Below are 22,531 nucleotides of genomic sequence, written 5' to 3'. Positions count from 1 at the left end.
TGAGCTTCGGCAATATGGAACTGTTCCTCCCCATATTATAGTGCCTGTCTGAAAGCCTGATGTACAAGTAGCCTAGCTGACAGAAATAAGCTGGAGCTATTAAAATAACCGTAAATGAAGCTGACAATAGGAGCTGTCTGCCATTGTCCCAAAAGATTTTTTGAACTGGAAGTAATCAGCCGAGTTCTAAGGCAACCCTGTCAGGGATCTTCTAATTGCAAAAATTCCCCCTCGCCACCCCCTGACTTCCTGAAAGCAAGTTCACAATCTTTGGGGGCCTTAGCACATTTATTACTTTTAGCCCAGACTACATTAGTATGGAGTCATAATTTCTGGGCATAATCTTTTATGTAGACAGTTTAAAGAACATATTTTTAGAACTTCTCTAGAACAGACTAAACACTGTTTTCAGTTCATTTGACTTGTTTTTGTACAAATGTGCTGAAAGCAATGTGGCAAGAACTGGAAGCCAAAACCTTGCTGGGTCTAATTATTTATAAATCTTTTTCTTGGACCCTAATGTGTTCTGCTTTGCCTCCTTAACTAAGATGTGCAAAATCTGTTTTCTTAATGTTTTAAAATAGAGTCCTGTGTTTGTTGCAGAGTTCTAACTGTGCGCATCTTTTCTCCTAGGTCTTCATATTACCTCTAGGTATTTGATTAAGTAATAGCTGCTCTCTAAGCTATTGAATGTTTTGTATTTCTTCTTAAAATATCTGTATCTATCTCATGTATAAGCTGCACATAGGGGAGATCAATAGTGACCCTTTCTCTCCAACATAATTCAAACTGCTGCCATCTGTTCGTAGTTCAGAAGCGATGCATAAACTGTTCTGTGTTTTAAGCTTTATGTCAAGGTCTGGGTTTGACCATATGCTGAGGCTCTCTGGATGCCAAGTTTTTGTCCCAAAATACTGTTTTATTATGAATGCATTGGGAATTTCTATGCATTTATGAAGGTTAGTCTGCCAGGTTTGACTGGACACTGCTAATTTTTGGCTGTTCCAACTAGTCTCACTGTCGTTACATTAGTGTCATAGACAGAAATTATTTCATTTTTCATACAGTAGATTATTTTATGTAATTTGGGAGTTTTTAAAACTTATATCAAATTTACTTAAAGTAATGGTAGAAAACTGGATTTGTCTGTATCCTTTGTTATATTTCACCTTTTCAGTGGTGAAACTTAATGTTCATAATTTCATGATAAAAATCATAATCATAAAAACTGATTATGCTTGAGCCTTTAGTTCATTATTATTTTTTTTCTGTTAAAATCTCAGATCTGTTCTAATGGTGATAATACTACTTTTTACATGGTATTAAAAGTTGTGTGTGCTCTAGGGACCATGTATGCCCTACAGTGTTATTTTTCCCCTTTCACCTTTCTGAACTTGCAATAACTGGACCCTGGAAAGAGCACAAGCATTGGTGGACATGACATGTTTGAAGTTCCTGCAGCTCCACAGTGAAATGTCATCTACCAGTTAAAGAACTGGTGTGAATTCATTACAGTTACATCAGCTTGCTAATACTGCTAGTGAGAAGTTATTTGAAACTTTCTAAGCAGTGATTTATGCTAGAAAATGAGCCATTTGTCCTTGAAACCGTAACTAGAGTTGCTTTCCATTTAACAGTACTGTCTGTGCATGATTTTTCAGATGGTAGTACACAAGATGACACGAAACTTATCCAGCTTTCTCTGTCAAAGAGCTATACATACAGAAGTTTCATTCAAATTTCTGGGTATCTGCTTTTATAAAGGGTGACAAAAGACTTGTGATTCCAGTATATTGATTTCAGCTTATTTTTAGTGTTTTTTTCCCTAGGTAGTCCTGAGAGAGATTTTTTGAGTTTGCTGAAGCAGAAATTATAAAATCTGATATTTTATTACTTATCTTCAATAACATATGCAAGAAATATGTTTTTTAAAAGAAAAAAACTAGGATACAACCACTGTATAGAAACATATTGAGTGTCTAAATAAATAATTACATAAAATCTAAACATGTGACAAGCTGTAAATGTTAAAAGAAATATTGATGACACGATAGATGACATTTAAAGCCTTTTGGGCTGCAAGTAATAATCCTAACTATAGCCTGTGAACATAACCTGCTGCAGAATTTCTCAAAGGTAGTTGTTTTTCTGGAGGGTTAAGGTTTTGTTTTTAATATTATTTTTGGAAAGCAGTTATCCAGGATACACACAAAAGGTAAAGGCACAAAGTTACTGAAAAAAGAAATCAGAATGTGTTAACTTAAGGTTCAACTATACTCAGGCAAAATCAAAGAATCACTGAATTGTTAAAAAGAAACAATGCAACTGTTTCAAACTAAATTGAATTCTTAGTGATGCATATTCATATTCCTTGGATGTTTGCAAACAAGTAATTTGAATTCTTCATGAGTTATGCAAAATGCAATATTGATGGCTTGTTGCTAGGCTGCAGTCTTCCTGCGTGTGCCTAATGAGATGCTCCTGGAGAAGAGGAGAGAGAAAAGTAGCGAACACCTCCCATTTATGTGTGATTCAAAGGCAAGCAATAGCTGCTGCAACTTCTTCCTCTCCTTCAGGGCTGTAACCAAGGATTATTTATATTCTGAAACAATACAGTTTAGTCTGTTGTGTGAATCAGACTTCTTGCATCTGATATGTGTGTAGCTTGCATTGTCAGTGATAAGTTTTTAAATTACTACAAGTTCAAACCATATTTCTCTGGGTGGCTCTTGCACTTTTTTCCATAGAAGCATAAACAGGTGATGCTTCCTGTTACAAGTGCACATGTGATACAGGTAAGCAAGGCTAGCACTTTTCCAGTTCAGTTTATTTATCAAAATACTACCACTCTTATAAGAGAGAGGTTGTATATCATTTGTAAAAGTTTGTGCTGCCAGCCGCAGGTCTTTAGTATTTCACAAGTTAGAGTGCAGAGCCTTTTTTGGCATACTGCCCTGTTTATACAGGGGACAAGCTGACATTTCACTTCTGCAAAAAGAATCTCATTCCATTCCTTCTTCAGCAGGAGATTGTTTCAAGTTCACAGGATGCAGAATTTGGTCTTTTCAACTGACATTTTAAGTGCTGAGTAGTTCCTTGTCTCTGTGACAGGACATACTCAAAATCTTCAGTACTTAAGGACAGTTGGTTTGTGTAGTATAAAGACCAATGTTTTATTGTGCTGCCTTGTTTGTTTTGGTTTTGTTAAGTGGTTATTATTTGGCTGATCAAATAATATTAAATTTTGTTGTCATTGGATGCTATTGTAAAGGAACTGTAGGCTTAAGGCTCAGTTGTTCCTCACAGGATGCTCTGTAGAGACCTAAGTTACAGTAGCACAGCAGCCACAGGGAAAGTAAGGTTTTCTTTTTCTTTTTTTATTTTTCCCCCTTGGAAATTCAGTATGTTCCATATGTCAAAGCTTTCTCTTTTCAGTGCACTCTATCGCACATAGGACTACTTGGCTGTACATATGGCCATACTTAGCTACTTCATGGCATTTTCAGTGTTGGACTGTAGTGGCGGTCAGAGGTTGTCTGGCCCATCAGAAATACAGATAAATTGGCTAGAGGATTTTTTTAAATTGTATTAAAAGTGCAAAGGATCTGAGATATTTCACTGGTGATAATTAGTTCTAGAATCACAATTTGTACCAGGTACTACAGACAGGTATAGTACTTGTAAGTAGTGTGCCCTGGTCTGCTGTAGTTTCTTTTATCTTGTGCACCATAACTGTTACTAAATTTTCATTCCCCCCACACCCCTTTGCTTCCCCCAAAACTACTTTGCATAAAGTGGAGGAAAAAACAACAACATACATAATACACAGGGTTGCATTTGCCTACTGTCCTGGTTTGACTGTGCCTCTAGAAATTACTTAAGGGGAAAAGGAGAACGAAAGAGTATGGATGTTATTTGACTCCTCTGGGGACTGCAGAGAAGCAGATAAGTACCATGTCTTCTATCCTGGATGCTTGGATGCTCTTTATTTTTATTTATTTTTTTTCCTCATCCTATCAGATCTGTTATAGCCTCTGTATTTATACAGCTCAGGGAAAAGATGGTATAAATTTCTTATCGTTAGAAGACAAAGCATGATAATGTTGTAATATTTAGTAAGATTTTACTTTAAAAAGAAATAAAAAAAAAAAACAACAACCACACCAAACCACTAATCAAGGACTCTGATGTGATTATTTCGTTGTTCTAAATGCCTAAGTGAAGTTCCACAAAACTTAAAGCAGCAATTTGACCAGAAAAAAATGCAGACTTTTGAGATGGGGTTCTTTTGACCCGTGTCCACGTAAAAACTAATTTTATAAATATTGGTAACTTTATAGAAAACTATATGCAGCCTATGTAGTGGTAAGAGAGATTCAGGTAGTAAATGGCAGTGTGTACTAAGCTGAATACCACCCCTAATTCTAGTTTTAATTGAAAAGATTGTGTAGACTTTAGTGATGGCTTACAAGAGTAAGTGACTTACTCTTTGGTCAGAACTCGAGCCAAAGTTACAGTCTGTGTTGGTGTAAATGCAGCCTTGTGCCGCTGAGGGACAGCATGCCGTTGGTAATAACGTGCTTAATCTGCTCTTTTTTTTTTTTAAGTCTTTAATTGGGATTGGCTGTTCATTGACGGTCATATTTGATCAAAACCTGTGTTCCTGCAGTTCTTAAAATATTGCCTTTTCCCCTCAGAGATGGCATTTAGGCAGCTGAAGAAGCTTTTTGATTTGTCCAGCTTATTAGAATTTAGATTAATTAAGTTTGTAATCAGATTTCAAGAATCGTGTTCCAGGCCAGGGATTTCTCTTAGTGTGGTTCAAACATTGCTCCCAGGGCAAGTTCTACTAAACTGTGTTTTCATGCTTTGCTGAGAAATGATTGCAGGTTTTGATTTCCATTACAGAATCATTAATATTGTTAATGAGAGTTCTCATGGATAAGTACACTTAAGGAGGATCATCCCTGGGAATTGGAGGTATTATAGTTTAGGCATTTGTTAATCAGATAGAATTGGCAAAGGTAAGACTGTGAGATTTGAGATGGATTTATATGTTTATTTTTGTTTTAAGAGTGACTGGTTTTAGTGATTTGGGTTATGGGATTAAAGTTGGAAGTGATGTTGGTTCTTGGCCTGAGTGGGGTTAATGTTCTAATTTTTCCCCATTTGCTGTATTCTTAAACCAGCATGTTCCTCCATACTGAATGCTGTCTTATTTCCGTAGTATAGTATTCACTTAGGACTTTTTCCTTCTTATAATAAAATCAACAGAAAACTCCAGTTGCATCAAACAGTAGCAATATCTAGTCTAAAATTTCAGACTCACGGAGATTATAAAACTCCACTGTCGTCTTGCAAATGACTGAGAAACATTTCATCAGAGCTCTTTTGTATTCCCCATTGGCAGTTAGCAACTGATGAATATTAATTTATTTTTATCCTAACCACCTGAAAAGCTTAAAGATTGCATGTCCAGCGAAGTGAAAATGTTTTTGGAATACTCATTTCAACATATTTTATGAAAAATAATATTTACAGGTCTTTGGGATTATCGTGCATGCTAAAGATTCTCTGGTGGAGCTCTGTGGAAGATTTATCTACTCGTCTTGCTACATAGAAAGCAAATGGCTTGTAAAAGTCAAATTTACTGATTTGCTCTCAGCATAGAGAATAGGAAATTTGCTGACTAAAAAAATTTTTTTTGGATGTGAGAAGAGTTGGAGATAGAACCTTTAATACATTGAAAATATAATAGAAGCACTTAAACTGTACTCCCTAAATGCGATTTGCACCACTGGAAGAAAAAGGCAAAAGTACTTCTAAGAAGACGAAACTTACTGCTGAAATTGATGATACTGATTAACATCTTGCTGATACTTAATGGATCTAGCTGATTGTAAAATTAAAACAAATTAACTCTTACTTGGATTGGTTTATCACTTTTTTGACGTTTGATTTCTCATCATTATCTGGTGTAATGACTGGTGTGAGGTTAGATTGTGCAGTAATGTTAGAGGGGAAAAAAATCCAAGTTCTCCTGATTGTGTTTTCTGACACCAGAAGAATTCAGGTGTTGGTAGTCAGTGCTTCCCCCCCACCCCTCCCAATCTCCGCCCAGGCTTGTGTACCGGATCAGTATCTGCTCCATTTTATTGTTGGGTGGCAGCAAAGTGCAGAAAGTTGAGTCACGTTAATAGACCAGTCATGCCTTCTCTATCTGCTCGCGGAGCTCTGAGTAATGAAGAAGAACAAGGTGTGGTGAGCTCCCCCACCCCCTCAACATGCAAGCAATGAAAGGAAACTTTTGCTCTTATATCCTCCGGTCTTCTTTTACATGTTTTTTATACTGGAGGTATGTTATTTTGGGTCTTCATTTTAATATTGTCAAAGTAATCCACTTGTCATGCGTGATGTCCATCTAATACATTTTCCAACTTCCATACATGCCTGTCTATTCCATCTATTTTAAATTCTTTAAGTGGGAGGGGTGGAGTTTTTTTTTTTTTTTTTTTTTTATGTTTTTTAAGTAACCTTTGCCTCTAGGAAGTGTTTGATTAGGAATTGATCTGTTAATAACAGTAAAATGTAAACAGTTACGTAGGCTTTTTCGCATATCTGAATGCTCGTAATATGTTATTTCTAGCTACTTTATACTTCCATTTGTGGTTATAAACAGCAGAGCATAGAGAGAAAATGTTCATCCAGTGTCTGTTGGGTAAGAAACATGAGAAAAATGGAAGAGTAATTTTTAGTGAATAACATTTTGTGTTACTTTTGCTAATGCACACAGCCTATCGGTGACCCTGTAGAAAAATTGAGATATTCTGAAAACCAGAGCTACCCTGTTGGACAAAAATCTGTGTTATATGACTTGTTGAGTAGTCAGGTACTCAGACAGATTGCAGCCCTTTTCATTGGGCATTTCTGCAAAAGTCAGTGTCAAATACGCAGCAGTAATGCCAGATAGGCAGAACTAACTTGAAATGAAAAATGAACTGAAAATAAAGTTGTCCATTTTCTCTATTGTAAAATTAGTCACTATTCCTGTATCCCAGTAATGCTTCTACATATTTCTTTCTGAAATACTTACTGTTGTTGGTTTGGTGTGGTACTTTTTTCTTCCCTTTCCCCCTTTAGAATATGTGATATAAGAGAACAGAGACATGAGAAATGGCAGTTCACGAAAGCATAATTGGTTCAGTTTTCCTTTCCTTGAGGGAGGCTTTGATAATTAAGGTGGTAGAATCTGTTAATGCCAGGTGAGCAGATTGCGGGAGAGCTCCACTACCGTGAGAGTCTCTTTCTCTGTTTCTTTAATATCAGGCAAGGCTATCTTAAAATTAATCTGCCACTTCTGATGTAGTTACTGTTAGGAATGCAGGGCAGGTGTAAAATGATAATGGTTGCTCAGTTCAGCACGTAAGCATCACCACTGTGCTTTGCACAGACTGCAAGCAACAGAGCAGCATTGCTGGAGGCCCAGCAAAGAGGGAATTACAACAGGCTAGGCTTGTGTTTGGGAGGACATGAATGTTTTACAAAATTTTCTGAGGCATGCACGGAATCTACCCAGACTGAAGATGAAGTGCTTGCATGCCACATCCAGCATTTAGGTTTAGAAATGAGGCCACAAGAATTAACACATTTATTTACTCCCGGGCAAGTCTCCTGGCTGAAGCAGAGAAATGCAAAAGGTGTAACATAAGCAAGTTACAAAAACAGAATCCAGGTAACTGTGCTCAAGACTAGGTCTCCTTTTTTGAGAGAGCAAGTTCATGGTATCCTATTTAAAATCACTCTTTATATTAAATTGAGAAATTGTGCTATTAGCCACAGCACAAAGCAGTGTCTTTATAGGATTTTTTTTTATAACAAACTGAAATTAAACAATGCAAATAAATACTGAGCTAAAGAGATGAATTGTAAAATGTCAGCGTCCTTAAAGTGAACACCTTGACTTGGTTTCTGACGGTGTTCCTCTTCAAAGAAGGAATTTATAAAGCCACCAGTTAGCTTTCAAGAAAACTTGTATCTAATGCATATAGATTTTTTTTTTTTTTTTTTTCAAAGTGCAGTGTGTTACTTGCCACTTTTCATCCCAGTGGTCTGAGACTGTATACAACCAATTTCCATACTGACACCTGGTGGTAGTTCTGGGATACTGTGTTGCTTAAAATGCTATATATGGGCATTTTGCAGGTTTAGGTATTAGATGCTGTTTCTTCCAGTCTTCCTAAGATCTTACTGACATCTTAAAATATAAGATGGTCACCATCAACCCTTCATACATTCTCACAAAAAGCAAAGAAAGTAATGAGTAAATCAGTAATTCCTCAATATTTATCTAATTTTGTTTAGCCTGAATATTTAAAAAATAAAAATGTCTGGGATACGTGAAGGAAATTATATCTATAGTTAGTCATTTTTTGTAGGATTTATTGTGAAAGGATAGTGGCATAGTTCATCAGAGTGTTACTTAACTGACAGTATGCATGTTTTGTGAGTGGCTGGGCTGAGGACAAGGGCCACACCATATATTAGAGTATATAATAACATTTTTTCTTATCAGTATAAGAAAAAATAAGAGCCATGTCAGAGCCTTTCGAGATTGCCACAGGAGTGGCTGCAAGGTGTTGGTCTCTTCCTTCCTCTGGAATGTATTTAGCTTCATTTTAAGTTCTATATAGAAAATGATTGATTAAGACAGCCAGTAAGAGCAACTCGATTAAGAAAATAAAAGTGCAGTTTTATGGTGCAGTAACTCTGTGAATCTGTGTAATGTTCATCCCTTGACAAATAAGTTATGCCATGTCACAATTTTTTGATATACAACATATGCATTTTATGACTGTAGATTGTAGACTAAGGTGCTTGTAAAAAACAGGGCTGTATTTCCTTCACAGTGGATAAAAATTTGAGGCCCTCATTATTTATTTAGTTCTGGTTCAGACAAACTGCTGTATGAGGTTTGTCTAGGTGTTCCGTAAATGGTAATTCATTTTATGGGTGCTAAAATGAGCTAGGTGTTGCTTTCTATTATCAAAGTAATGGCAACCAGTGGTTGGTCATAATGCTATAAAGGTTGCCTTCAGGTCTAACTTTGTTTTCCTTTTCTGTGAGATTTCTGTGTGAGTCTAAATACTTATGCACATTAAGAAAATTCAGTTAAATAATTTATTTGGGCATGTAGATAAGAATGTTTTATATTTAAGTATATTAATATGTGTAACAGTAAACAGATCAAGAGTCTGGTATCCAAATCAGATAGTTTGATATACTATAATATTCAGTATATTAATAAGAGAGTCATTCAAGCCCCCCAAAATTGTGTATTACCCATTATATTTAATCCTTCCAGCAAAATAGTTCTGTGTTTTTTTTTTTTTCAATAGTGTTAATTGATCTGATAAATCTCAAAAGACAATGGAAAGGAAGTTAAGTAATATATTGCTTTAATATCTGGAACACGTAATCGTTGAAAACTGTTTTATTGATTTTGGTTTTGGTGTTTTCAGGTTAGCTTTAATGCTTGTGTGTGTATATTAACGCAGCTTGTAGAATCAATGTCAGCTATCCTGAACTTGTTGATTTTTTTCTCATTTTCTAAGCTTGTTGCTTGCTCTGTTTCTGCAAACTTCTGTATATTTATTGATCGTTCTCTGTTTATCTTTTGTCCTGTTAAACAGGTATTATTGAGACAGCTGATCGCCTGGATCGTGAGACTACTTCACATTACTGGTTGACTGTTTATGCAACAGACCAAGGTGTTGTGCCTTTATCATCTTTCATTGAAATCTACATAGAAGTTGGTGATGTTAACGACAATGCTCCTCAGACAACAGAACCAGTTTATTACCCAGAGGTCATGGAAAATTCACCTAAAGATGTATCTGTCATTCAGATTGAGGCATTTGATCCAGATTCTAGCTCAAGTGATAAGTTAACCTACAAGATTACAAGTGGAAATCCACAAGGATTCTTTTCGATAAACCCCAAAACTGGTAAGTACAACATAATGTTTTATTTTAAATATGAGTGAATCAATTTATTTGCATAAATACATAAAATGGACAAAATCAACATCTCTAATATTGTAACCATGCTTCACAGTAGTTATAAATGGGTATCTTGGTCTCTGTCAATACCAGTAATGTTTACAAACCTGTAGAAGACTATCTGAGAGTGAAACTGTTCAAAGTACTTGAAATCCGCACCCTGCACATTTAGGGAAGGCTTACTTCAGAGTAGCTTAGCTTTAGACTAGTCAGTGTCCATTTCCATTTGCAGTGCTGTAATTGTGTTCTTAGAATGCTTTAGCTTGGCTACATCCAAACTGTTTTTAGTGATCTCTCTCTTCAAATTTTCATTCATAGTTTATTAGCCCATGCCCGTCCACCAGCTAGTGTTAGCCAAGACAGTGCAACGGGATGTATGCATAACTGTTGCCGCTGTACAAGATACAAAATCTGGAAGGTAATCTCTATGTGTGGTTGATGTGTAGTGAAAAGGAAGTGTGAATTCAGTGCTTGATTGGAAAACTTCAGAAAAACTTACTGAGGGTTTAACAGGAAAGTACAAATACAAGAAACAGCTCACCTTTTAGTATCTGTGAATTACAAATACTGAAATCTATGTAGGGCAGAGAGACAGCAAACAAATAATCCATTTGAACTGAAGCTGCAGAGTGAGTTTAAAAACAACATAAATGTTGCTCTCCATCCCTTGTGAATGAATACTGAGAAAATAGGTATTCCGGATGTTTTTTACGCAAATCTTTCCTGATATTAAAAAAAGAGGTAGCTGGGTAGAGCATGGTTCAGCTTTTCATATGTTATGTTTAGGTGCCTTTCTATAGTACAAATTACAGGAGACTTTTCTGATTCACTCAAATTTCTCAGAATCCAGAGATTTTTATACTAGAGATGCTATAGGAATATAGATGGTGATTTTAATCTGTAACAAGACTAGTAAGTAGAAAGGCATGACAAAAACCTTGTTATTCATTTAGCTCTTTGTTCACTGATGGATGGAATTTCAAGGGGATTTAGAGGAGAGAGAGGAAAAAAACCAACAAACTATGAGTGAAAAGTGTTTTGTAGGTTGTGTTAACACTATAGCCTTCATTCTGTTTCATAGTTGTTTCAGCTTAGGGTATGAAAGACTTATATGCTGCATCAGCTGCAATTGCTGTGTCAGCAAAGCTCTGACTGCAAACAGAGGTATGTTATTTGGGTTATTTCTGACAAAAATTTCTTAGTGTGTAAGTCTACTTGTGAGACGCTGCCAACAGGCACATATGAAATAGCTATAGCAAGAGAATGTCTTTAGTATTGTTAAGGCCTATATTGACTATGTTTACAGAAATGCTGGTTTGCAACAAAGGCAGCCTACGAAATAAAACAAGAAATATTCAAAACCAGTCATCTAAACTGGGTGCAGTAACTGTGTTTCTTTTTCTTTCTCTGCTCACACACAATTCAAAAGGAAAACTTTTGTGGTCATTCTTTATACTGTTACTCCTCCCTTCTTTCTGTTTTTGGAATTTATCATTTGCCTGCTGCTTTGATATTTATTTTTGTCTCAACCAGTGATACTGATTTAAAAAAAAAAAAAAAAAAGGCAGAAAAAAGTACCTGTGAGTTACCTGGAAAGAATTTGACTGGCTTTGGTGCTCAAACTGCAAGTGAACATGAATTCTACCTACATTTACTCTTTACTGTATATAATTGGCTGATCTGCTTTTGTGTGCTATGTCCTTATATCTTCTATACTGCATTTTCTCTTCTTCTTTGTTCCGGTCCTTTCCAAGTCCTCTCTGCCTTCCCTTGTGTAGCATTTTCCAGACTTTGTGTAAAGGACAATTGCATGCCTGCCTCACGTAAGTTTGGAGGTGAAGAAACATCTTTATTCTTATTTTACGGGTAGAAAAATCAGTGTAGGAAGGGACTGTGACTTATCTTCAGACAGAGTTTGTAGTTTTCCACATCAGTAGCTTACTGGTGATCTCATTTATGCTAGAAAGAGAGCTTGAAGGAGCCCACACACAAGATGTTGAGGTGATAAAAAACACTTAATAGAAAGCTAATAAAGATTTTCTGTCAAGAGAGTTTCTTACCTGCCTTTATTGTGGCATACATACTGTAGAAGTAAGTATTGCAGTCTGGAGTACTGCTCAGCTCTGCATTAAAGGGGAAAAACAAATGGAAATAATTAAGTCAATAGATTGTACAATACAAGCACTGCAAAGAAAAAATCTCTCTCTGATTTACATTCAGCAGAGGAGGAAATATTGCCTTTGAGGGTGGTTAGAATAGCAGAGATGGGTAAATTCCTTGGTGTCTACTACTGCTACAGTTAGATAGACAAAGTTAATAAACGCAAGAGAAGGGAAAGAGAAGAGGTGAGCAGAGGAAAAAGCTCTCTTGCTGATTTTCTGTTGTGTTCCCAGAGTTACATTCAAGTAAGTTCAATGAAAATTAAATAGTTAGACTTCATACAATGTCTCCCATGCTATACAGGACACTAGATTTCATGTCATCTAGTGGATGGTATTCTTGCTTTCTTCTACATGTTCAGTTTGAAACTAAATCTGCAGTAAATAGTAACATAGTGATCAAGGTGAGTTTTGAGGTTATCATATTTGTTACTTCTAAAGTCTTCTGTCTACTAACAATCAGATCTGTTTAACCTGGATAAGTCTTACTAGGGGTGAAAGCTCTTTCAATAGGACTGCAATGTTAAGGACCTTAAAGATCACTTTAAAAGATTTCAGTTATTGTAACTGATAAAATACACAGTGTATTTTATCCCCCTCAGTTAATTAAAACAGGACTCAGCTGAAGAGTACATTTGACCACAATTAGTGAGATCAAATCCTGTTATGTTTGCTTCTGCAAATGTGTTACCCTTGTTGGACCTTGTCAGGCTGTCACACTGACTGTATTTGTCCAAGCAAGAGAAACCTTTGCAGGGCCCCAGGTTTCCCGTCCAGCTGAAAGGGAGATAGGTCTGGAATATGAATCAAGCTTTTAACTGTATGCCATTGTAACATTGAACGTGACAGAGTGAAAGTTAAGCATCTGTTACGTTTGTTACTTTGGTTGGCTCTTCAGCCAAGGACTGTGATGGCATTCAGTCCAAGTAAAGCAAAGACAAGTGTTTGGGTTCTTAAAATATGTGGTGAGTGCTAAAAATACATTTCAGCTGATACTATGTTATTGTCTCCTCTCTAGGTCAAGGATCCATCTTTTTCTGTCTTTTTATAGATTTAAACACTGTTGTATCATGGTCTGTGGCTACAACTCCCACACATTATAGTAATATAGGTTATAAATAGCAATAACCTACATGCAAATTATGTCAAGTAAAGTACTGCTGTCTGTTCTCATGCATGTAGCTAGTTTATTTCTAGAATTTATAGCCTCTAAAATAGGATGCATGTGTGTATTTGTGCAGTAAGCATGATTTTTTAGGTGGAGAAACTGACATGGACCTTTGTAGGGGATAGTGCTTCTGTCACAGAAAGAAGATTATTTCTATTACAAGAAGTATCGATTTAACTGATCTGCTGGAAAGAAAGCGCTACTAGCTGAAGCGCTATCTGCATGCTTCTTAAAGTGATCAGTTTCTGAGTTTCCAGTAGATCATCATTGGCACTTCAAAATATTTTTATTATTTTAAGTTATGAAATAACTTCCTTGAAAAGAAGCATTGCTAAGTTTCTCTTTGCATGCAGAAATGCTATTTCACTCTTTGGAACAGGATATACGATGCAGTATATTGCATGATATTTGTAATCTTTTCAGATACACTTAGCCTTTGGTTAAAGTAAATGAAATACATTTGTCTTTAGTTTGGGAGTTCCCATATTATGGAGGGAGAAAAAAAAAAAAAAAGGAAAAGAAAAGCTGCTTTACATTTAAGCTAGCTAAGTGTAATAAAAATAGTTGCCGTAATATTATTTCCAGGAAAGAATTAGAGCAAAAACTAATTGCACAATTTTCATAGTCAACCTGAACAGAACTGTAGATGAATATGTCTACAAGAGCATAGATTTAGACTGGATATAAGGAGGAATTTTTTTCATGGTGAGGCACTGGAACAAATTGTGCAGAGAAGTTGTGGATGTCCCATCATTGGAAGTGTTCCAAGTCAGTTTGGATGGGGCTTTGAGAAACCTGTCCCTGCTCTTGTTGGGGAGTTGGGAGTAGACTTGATCTCAGAGTCACTTCCAACCCAGACTATTCTATGAAACTATATAAAGTCAGAGTAAGTACTTTATATCTAGTTAACTTCTTGCAAAATAGCTTATAATTAAATATGAAAGGTATTGTGAAGGAGTTGGAATTGGCAGAAATTGATAGCTATTCAGAACACATCCTGGGGACTACTGTGCTTTATCTTACCACTTAAAACTGGAGCTATTGTGCTCCAGGAAAGGTTTGTGCTTTTAACAACGTTCATGTGATTTTCTAAAGCAAAGGATTATGTTAAAGTAAACATTTTCTGTTTTTTGTGCTCCAAAACTCAGTCTGTGTTGTTTTTTTTTCTGGTATGTCTAATAGAAAACAGTGATTTTTTTACTTACTGTGGGTGTGGCTCACGTGCTTGTAGGGTTTTTTTCTTTTTCTTCCTCTTTTTCTTTTTCTTTTTACATTTTGTTATTGCCTTCTAAGAAGGTCAAAGATTTTGAAAATTAATTATTGAAATACTCTTTAGTTGCTAACTTTCATTTTTAGAGGTGATGGAGAGTTCTATAATAATATTGTTCTGCTTATATGGCAGTAAATATCTTATAAGGAACATAAGCTGCCAGAGTGCTCATCAGAAAACGTCTTTTTCCTAGGTGTTTTATTCACAATCTGCTGCTATAGGTAAATTACAGGTACTACACCATTTAAATGCCTTTTAAGAGTTCTTAGGCTTCTTGTGTACAGGTAGAGTTTGACAACTATCCATCCTAGCTACCTACAAGTACAGGTGGTATCTATTGGATACAATTGTGTACATTTTGTCTGAGAAAGCAACAAATTGGGCAAAAAATCTATGTGTTAGAATAAAGTATTTTACATCTCGGTGAAATCTGCCTCTCCTTTAACAAGATCTCTTACTTTAATAAACATGTCTGTTCATCTTCTACTTTTTTGAAGAACTGTACTCACCTACCTAAAGTAAGCAGAGGAAAATGTGTAACATCCTTAATTTGAGTCTGTCAGCTCAGCGGGTGTTTTATTATCAATTTATTCATTAATATATGCAAATTCTGTCAGGGGTAGTATATTGACTTCAGACTCAGACTAAATGGAATGCTTATGTAGTATTTGTTTTACATCTGCATATATTTTTTTTAGATGTGGATGTTAAAAACTTGTTATTGGAAACTCTTTTCTTCAAAAAACTACTTAAAAATCTGTATTGGTTCCTTTGGGAAACCTTATTTCGTTTGTTTTGTAGACAAGTCTCTTACTGGTCTGGAAAACAGAGATCATACTTTATAGCATTCCAGCTATACGCAGTGAATCACATCCATGGTTGTTTTTGTAAAATATTCAATGCAAACATTTAATATTTTTATTTTGACATGAGCACAATTGCACTGGACAAATTTATGCTTTTGTTCCATCTTTTATTCCTTCATATTATAATATCTTGATTTTCTTTATTGCTTTTGATGAGGAATGTTTGAAGCATGATGGTTAACATGCAGTAGTTCTTAGAAAGCAGAACAGGTATTTAGTATGGCATCTACAAATAATAGCTGATAATATTGTATACAAGTGTATATTTATAAGCTGTTTATGAATTATGTAGTTGCTAGTCTATATTGGATTAATCATTCAGAAATTGATCTGTTAGTGCCAATTCAAGAGAGTTATTGTATTCATTTTACTAATAGCTTTCAATCGAAACATGTAATTTCATTTCTATCTGAGAAATGAGAGGAGCATGAATTAGATGATTTTTGCTGTTGTACCTGGCAGGAATTGTAAAGGTAGTAGCCAAGCCAGCTCCTCATTGTAACTGCAAAGAGGAACTTAGAGTTCCTCAGTGCGCCATTGTAGTGGACTGGAATGGAATTCTTGTTCTGTCCTTGCTTCTTGTGTTTTGTAGTTTTATTTTATTTTTATTCTTTCATGCGGGGCAATCCCAAGCACAAATACAGTCTGGGTGAAGAATGGATTGAGAGCAGCCCAGATGAGAAGTACCAGGGATATTGGTTGATGGGAAGCTCAACTTGAGCCAGCAATGTGTGCTTGCAGCCACAAAAGCCAACTGTATCCTGGGCTGCATCAAAAGCAGCGTGGCCAGCAGGGCAAGGGAGGGGATTCTGCCCCTCTGCTCTGCACCTGTGAGACCAATATAAGAAGGACATAGACATATTTGAATGAGTCTAGAGGAGGGCAACAAGGATGGTAAAGGGGCTGGAGTGCCTCTTCTATGAAAACAGACTAGGAGAGAAGAGTCTGGTGAGACCTTATAGCAGCTTTCCAATACCTAAAAGGTGCTTACAGGAAAGCTGGGGAGGGACACTTTGTCTGGGAGAGTAGTGATGGACATGGGGCAATAGCTTTAAACTAAAAGAGGGGAGATTTAGATTAGATATTGGGAAGAAATTTGTAGGATTCTGTGATTGCAAACTTGAAGAAAGGTATTCAGCTTTAACTGACGAACAATAATGGTTCAACAAAGTCAAAGCATGGATATGTAAGAGCTAAGAACATCCTTAATTGCTGTAGAGCTAGAACCATTAAACTCAACTCTGCAAACAAAGACAACTAACTGAACTGTAGGCCTTACTCTGTGTCATTTTCACACAGATAGTATTGTTTTGCCATGTCATTATTTTAAAAGATAGCTACTCCTCAATGATACAGGCTTCATCTAAATAGTATGTCAAAGATTGCTGAGATGACGTATCTGAAAGAAGCCTGTACTGCTTTCTTTTAAGTGGCAGGATATACAATGGAATGGCAAAGACTCCATTTGCAAAGCTAAAAGAGTTCCAGCTCTCCTTAGTATTACTGAACAAAAGATTGGATCCTAATCAGATATGTATAGGATAAACGAAGACCCTTTCACACTCTTTTTGATTACCTTGTCCATGTATTCAGCCCAGAAATAATTTCTTATCCTGTGAAATAAGGTTTGGATGTGTTTTTTCTTTTGTTGTTTTTTTGTTTTGCCAAATTGATTTGCTTACTTCCACTCCCCTGGGACTTCTGCTACATTTATTGTACTGACTAGATTTGGCTTGGGGAAAGAATTGGGTAGTAAATAACATTTTCTCCAGAAGCCATCCCTCAGTTCAGAAATTGAAAACAATAATAGCAAATGAGGCAGGGAGCTACCTGATGTTGCTTCATATAAGAATTTTGAGTCAGACATGCAGAAATGCTGAGTGCAAAAGCATAGCTTCACGCCTTGATATGAGAGTTGGTGCATAAATTCAAAAACTGGAGTGGTATTCATAACCTGGGTAGGAAATTAACAACATTATTTTTGAGTGCTCGCTACCCAGTACTTCAGTTTTGCAGGTATAAAATAGGAATAATTGCACTACCTAATTGCATTGGAGTGTTGTGAACGTGTTCATATTTATGAAGCACTTCAAGTAGTATTATGAGAATTCCACGGTCATTCCTTTGAAATTAGTAATCTGCTGGTGTAGGAGTTAGACCATTTAGATAAGGCCTCCCTTATCCAGAGAATTCCAACAGAAACACTGAGTAATTACCCATTTTGGAACACACTGTGTCCTGTGATCTGAACGAGGCCTGAGTCTGTGTATCTTAACACACACTTACCAGAAAGTCAACTTCAGATGACTTTGCAGCCTTGACTCTGGAATTTCCAAGCTGAGTGACTAAATCTCAAGATTAGTGTTTTGTATATGATTTAATATTATTTGATTCAACTTCTGATCATCATATTTTCTTTTTTTCTATGTTCTTTTTTAGTATCCAAAGTTTTGAAAGTACTTACACTAAAGTGATCCTGCAGTGGTTTAGGATTGTGGCAGTTTGTCTTCTAAATAATACATTCACCTCAAATATACATTATGAAGTTCACAACAACCTTCAAGCTGAGATAAAACTTTTCTGCATATACAATCCTACCATATAATGTTTTTTTTTTTTTTTTTTAATATAAAAAGTTTGTTCTATCAAATGGGGATAAAAGTTTTGATAGCACTTAGTCTATGGATCTTGCTCTCTGCTTATTAGTTAGTGTCTAGCAAACATTGGAGCTTTGAATGTATAAAATTATAGTAGCTCATGTTTGTACCTTTAAAGCAGTATCTCGTGTGTGTGTTTGATTTGGAGACTGAGTGAAGTGAAATAGGAAATGGGTACAGCTGCAAACAACTTCCATGGGTTTCCGATAATGCTGGAGAATTACTCAGTGAGGAAATGAAGGGGCAGTGACCACACAATAGTATACACTTCATTTTGACAAAGGAAATCTTTGTTGCTTAACTACGTGTGGTTTTTAATCCCAATTGAGCTAATAGTTTAGAACTCAAATAAAACAGGCACTACTACATTACACGCAAATGTGATTTACAGTTAAATAAAAACCCCAAACACTGAAATTATTTTTCTTGCTACTTTATATGACAACAAATGACATGCTCCATTATTGTTCATTCATGTCCCACAGCTCAAAGTGTATGTAACGAGTATGTGCCCAACTATTTGTCACGTGCAGAGAAAATAAAGCATTTCATTATATTGACTGTAGAAGAATTTTTTTTCCTTCACCTTTATTGAATATGTGAACAGAAGTAACCCAAAAGTTTGTTAAACTTCTTCTGCAACTAGAGAGGATTACATGAGTAGACAAAAGTTTATATAGACTTTTTTTCTTGAGCCTGGGAAAACAAGTTTATATCTGTAAAATTATTAATAACATCTTCACAGTCACCGTACAATTTTTAAAGATTTAACATTTAAAAAGATGGAAAATATGCTGTGTTATAGATAGTTTTTTATTACTATTTGCAAGCACTTATGTAGAGATCACTTCTTTTAAATTTTAAGATGATGCTGTTAGAGCTTTTTAAATTAATATTCTGTTATATCTTTAGAAAACTGAGCTGGGAAGAGCAAAAGGGGGAACAAAGTAGCAGTGCAGCAGTCCTTCCTCCCTCCCTCTTTCTGTCCTGGAACCACATAAAACCTTCAGGTCATACTCTATGATTTATGTAATGAAGTGGGAATTTAAAAGAAATTAAGATTTTCTTTCCATTATTCACCCTTACCATACCGTGTCACAGAAATGGTGATGGAGACATAGTCACTGTATAACTAATTTTTATAGTAAGAGCTAAGAACTCCATTTTGAGATTGAATATATAATGTGGGAAATTACAATTCTGGCCAGGGAAGAGTTGTTGGTGAGATAGAATTATGAGCCTCTTGCATAATACCACTGCGTATACCACAGTATAATGGCTTGCAGAGGTGTGAGCCTTTCAATGATAGGCTGTCTGAGTAGCATAACTGTAATGAAGTTTGTATATCTAAAAACACTACTACATTAGTATCGATTTCCTATTAAGAGATGTTTATTCAGTCAGAAGTAGTGCCCATATTAACAAACTTGGCTTGATTTTTTGAATGATGAAAATAAAAGATCAAAACCTGAGTGATTATAATTTGTTTTAGCTAAAAAATTCACAGGAGTCAGTCAAAATCTAAACGAGCTAAAGAATTTCTCTCCAAATCTTGAACCAAGACATTTGACAGCAGTTTGTAATCATCTCTGTCATGAGTGTTGCATGGAGGACTTTTACATATGGTCTGGTTGCAAAATCAGTTTCTTCTAAATCTGTAGGTCAAAGGCATTTCAGGCTTGTTATAGTTGTATTCTGTCTTGTAAATATAGAAAATAACACGCAATTAAAAGAAAAAGAAGAAAGAAAGAGCAACAGCATTGTGTAAATCAAACACTCACTCAGATATGTTGGGAGTTGGTTGTATAGACAAGTACTGCCCTCAAACAATTACCTGTAATGGTGTAATAACAGTAGTGTTCTTAGTGACATTTGAACAATTTCCTGAGTAATTTTGTAAATTCGTATATTATCCTTAACCCCTTCTTAACGTCAATGAGGAGGATTACATTGCACAGCATTGTTGCCTGAACTTTGCTTTCATTTGAAAGATTGAAATGAGTAGCCAAAGAAAATTCCAATAAGGTTATTTGTAGGCTGTCTAAAACCCTGAAATATCTCAACATGATAATTTGTGCCTCATTTATCCACATACTCACACTATTTGAATTGGAAGAAGGCACCTCAAAAAAAAATAAATAATAATTTTGACTGATTGATTATTGATAGTGTTAGAACATACGATGTTACTACCAGCATGCTACTCATAGTTCTTGCCTTGGTTCCTTCAGAATATAAGCTTTTGCTTCCAGTGTTATTTCTGTGATAAATGATTGAAAAGCCTCTGCCAAATCTCATTTTCAAATCTTCCTTTGCATGTTGTCCAAAAGCTATCTTTATTTTACCAATAGAAAGATAGTTCTGTTTGTTCCTTTCTTAAGGAGACACATTCTTGAACTTGCCTACGTTTAAAAATGTAGAAGACTGTAATTTTAAAATTGGATTGCCACTTCCACAGTTGACAAAGCAAGACCAGCCATCTTTTGCAGCTGAAGAGCTTTCTTAAGGAAATCCTTGTGATTTAATATAGCGAAAAACAAAAAATGAAACAAATAAGCCACATAGATAAAAATAATAAGTATCCATGGATGGGGGTTCAGAAGGTGAATTTTGCTCTTCCGTAACCTGTATTTTCAAAACTGTAAAGGACTGGATTTTGTCAATAACAGTCAGTTAGTTAGTGTTATATCCTTTCTGTGCAAATCATTTAAGTAAATATTATTTTTTCTTGTTTCTATGTTTTAAAATGTAAAATTAGTTGCATAAAACATTGTGACCTTCACAGATCAGTTTATATTTTATTAATTAATATTTTCATTTAATTACAGTTAACAAACTGTATTATGTGTGTCTTCTTACTCCCCTGTGTTTGTTGTTGTTGTTTGTGATGGTGTCAATTACCCACATGGTTTTGGCATGGAAATCTAAGCTACATCTAAGCATCAAGAAGTTCTTGTTTGCACTGGCAATATTTTATGGTCTGTGCACATTCAGGTCCACTGGGTGGTCTCATTTGTATAAAAATAGTCTTAGATGCACTACAATAATTGAGATCAAAACCCACCCTTTAATGTTTTGTTTCCATGGTTGTTATAGTAAGAGAGACCACATAGGAAACTAGTACTTCTGTTCCATTTTCTGGCATCCCATAGGGTTATTTGGAAACTACTTTCCTGAAAGGCACTTCTTCATAGAATAAATGCTTTTAACTACAGATTTTAATTTCCTGTTTAATATGGAACATGCTGGTATAATTTTTCAGAAAATTTTAAACCACAGTACTCATGGTTTAAAACAAATCTAGCAGTACTAAACTTTACTCTTCCTTCTACTAATATACTTTACTGTTTGGAGAATTTATTAAATATCAAAAAGAGTTCAATAGTTTCAAGAGTTCAAATGTTACCTAGTTGTTCTTAACCAAAGCTGTCATGATGTACATGCTATAATTGCACCAAAACAGACGCTGGTATCTATCTTAGTAAAAATGGTTGAATTACACAAGAGCAAGTTTGACGTCAAGGCGATAGCCAACACAGAAATCTGCTCCAGTATTTTCTTTGAGGTCATGTATTCTTAATTAGCTGTAATAACTTCTAAAATCTCTCCATTAAATTTTAGGTTTGTGTAGCAAGATGTAGTTGAAATGCATGAAGGCTCTGATTTTATGGTTGTTGATATGCACCTGTAACTCCAAATCTGTTTGTTGATTAATATGTTCAATTAACTCAATGCAAAAACGTCATGATTAAACTTTGTTTAATTTCAGAGACAGCATTTACCAACTGTTAATAGCAGTTAACAACAGACTGAAGTCCAAAGAGTATTTTTTTTTCTTTTTTTTTCTTTTTTTTTTTTTTTATGAATTTGCTACTTCCTGGCAACATACATAATCCATATATATATGTTTCAGTGGTATTATGGGAGATTAATTATGGAATTGTAAAACTGTGACAGAGAAAGTGGCCACAAAACTCATCTTACTCCTTTAATAATTGTTTTCAAATATTTCTCTCAAATAATTATGACTTTTTAAAGCATAACTCAGCGATAGCCACAGTGAGATAAAAACTTCATTTCCTTGCTCAGGGGAAAAAAAAAAAAAAAGCCAAGTTTGGAAAGGAGCATAGGGTTTCTTTATTCAAACACTACAAATGCAGCAAGATTATGTTAGGTTGGAAAAGGTTGTTCAAGGTGTTGTGAGATTTTATAGCAATAATCCTGCACTTTTTTATTGAAGATAGTAAGTCTCAAAATGAGGGAATAAAGGAGAGTGATGAAGATAAGGTTAGTAAGAGAGTTAATTACTCTAGGAATTTGGGCTTTGAATGGGTGTGACATCACTGTACCAGA

General features: G+C 35.4%; 1 protein-coding gene across 8 annotated transcripts in view; it reads left to right on the top strand.

Moving 5' to 3' along the window:
- FAT1 (FAT atypical cadherin 1) overlaps positions 1-22,531 on the top strand; it is a 108,569-nt gene that overhangs the window by 25,958 nt on the left and 60,080 nt on the right. For all 8 annotated transcript variants that reach the window (XR_014692969.1, XM_084518953.1, XM_084518955.1 and 5 more), the window contains exon 3: positions 9,690-10,004. Coding sequence is in view for 7 of the 8 variants with exons in the window: in XM_084518953.1 (XP_084375079.1) it covers positions 9,690-10,004 (315 nt within the window). In the remaining variant the exon portion in view is untranslated. The remainder of the gene's footprint in view (positions 1-9,689; positions 10,005-22,531) is intronic.

The sequence above is a fragment of the Aythya ferina genome, assembly GCF_964211825.1.
Source record: "Aythya ferina genome assembly, chromosome: 4".
NCBI classification, from domain to species: Eukaryota; Metazoa; Chordata; class Aves; order Anseriformes; family Anatidae; genus Aythya; species Aythya ferina.
This window is presented reverse-complemented; position numbering and strand designations above follow the sequence as displayed.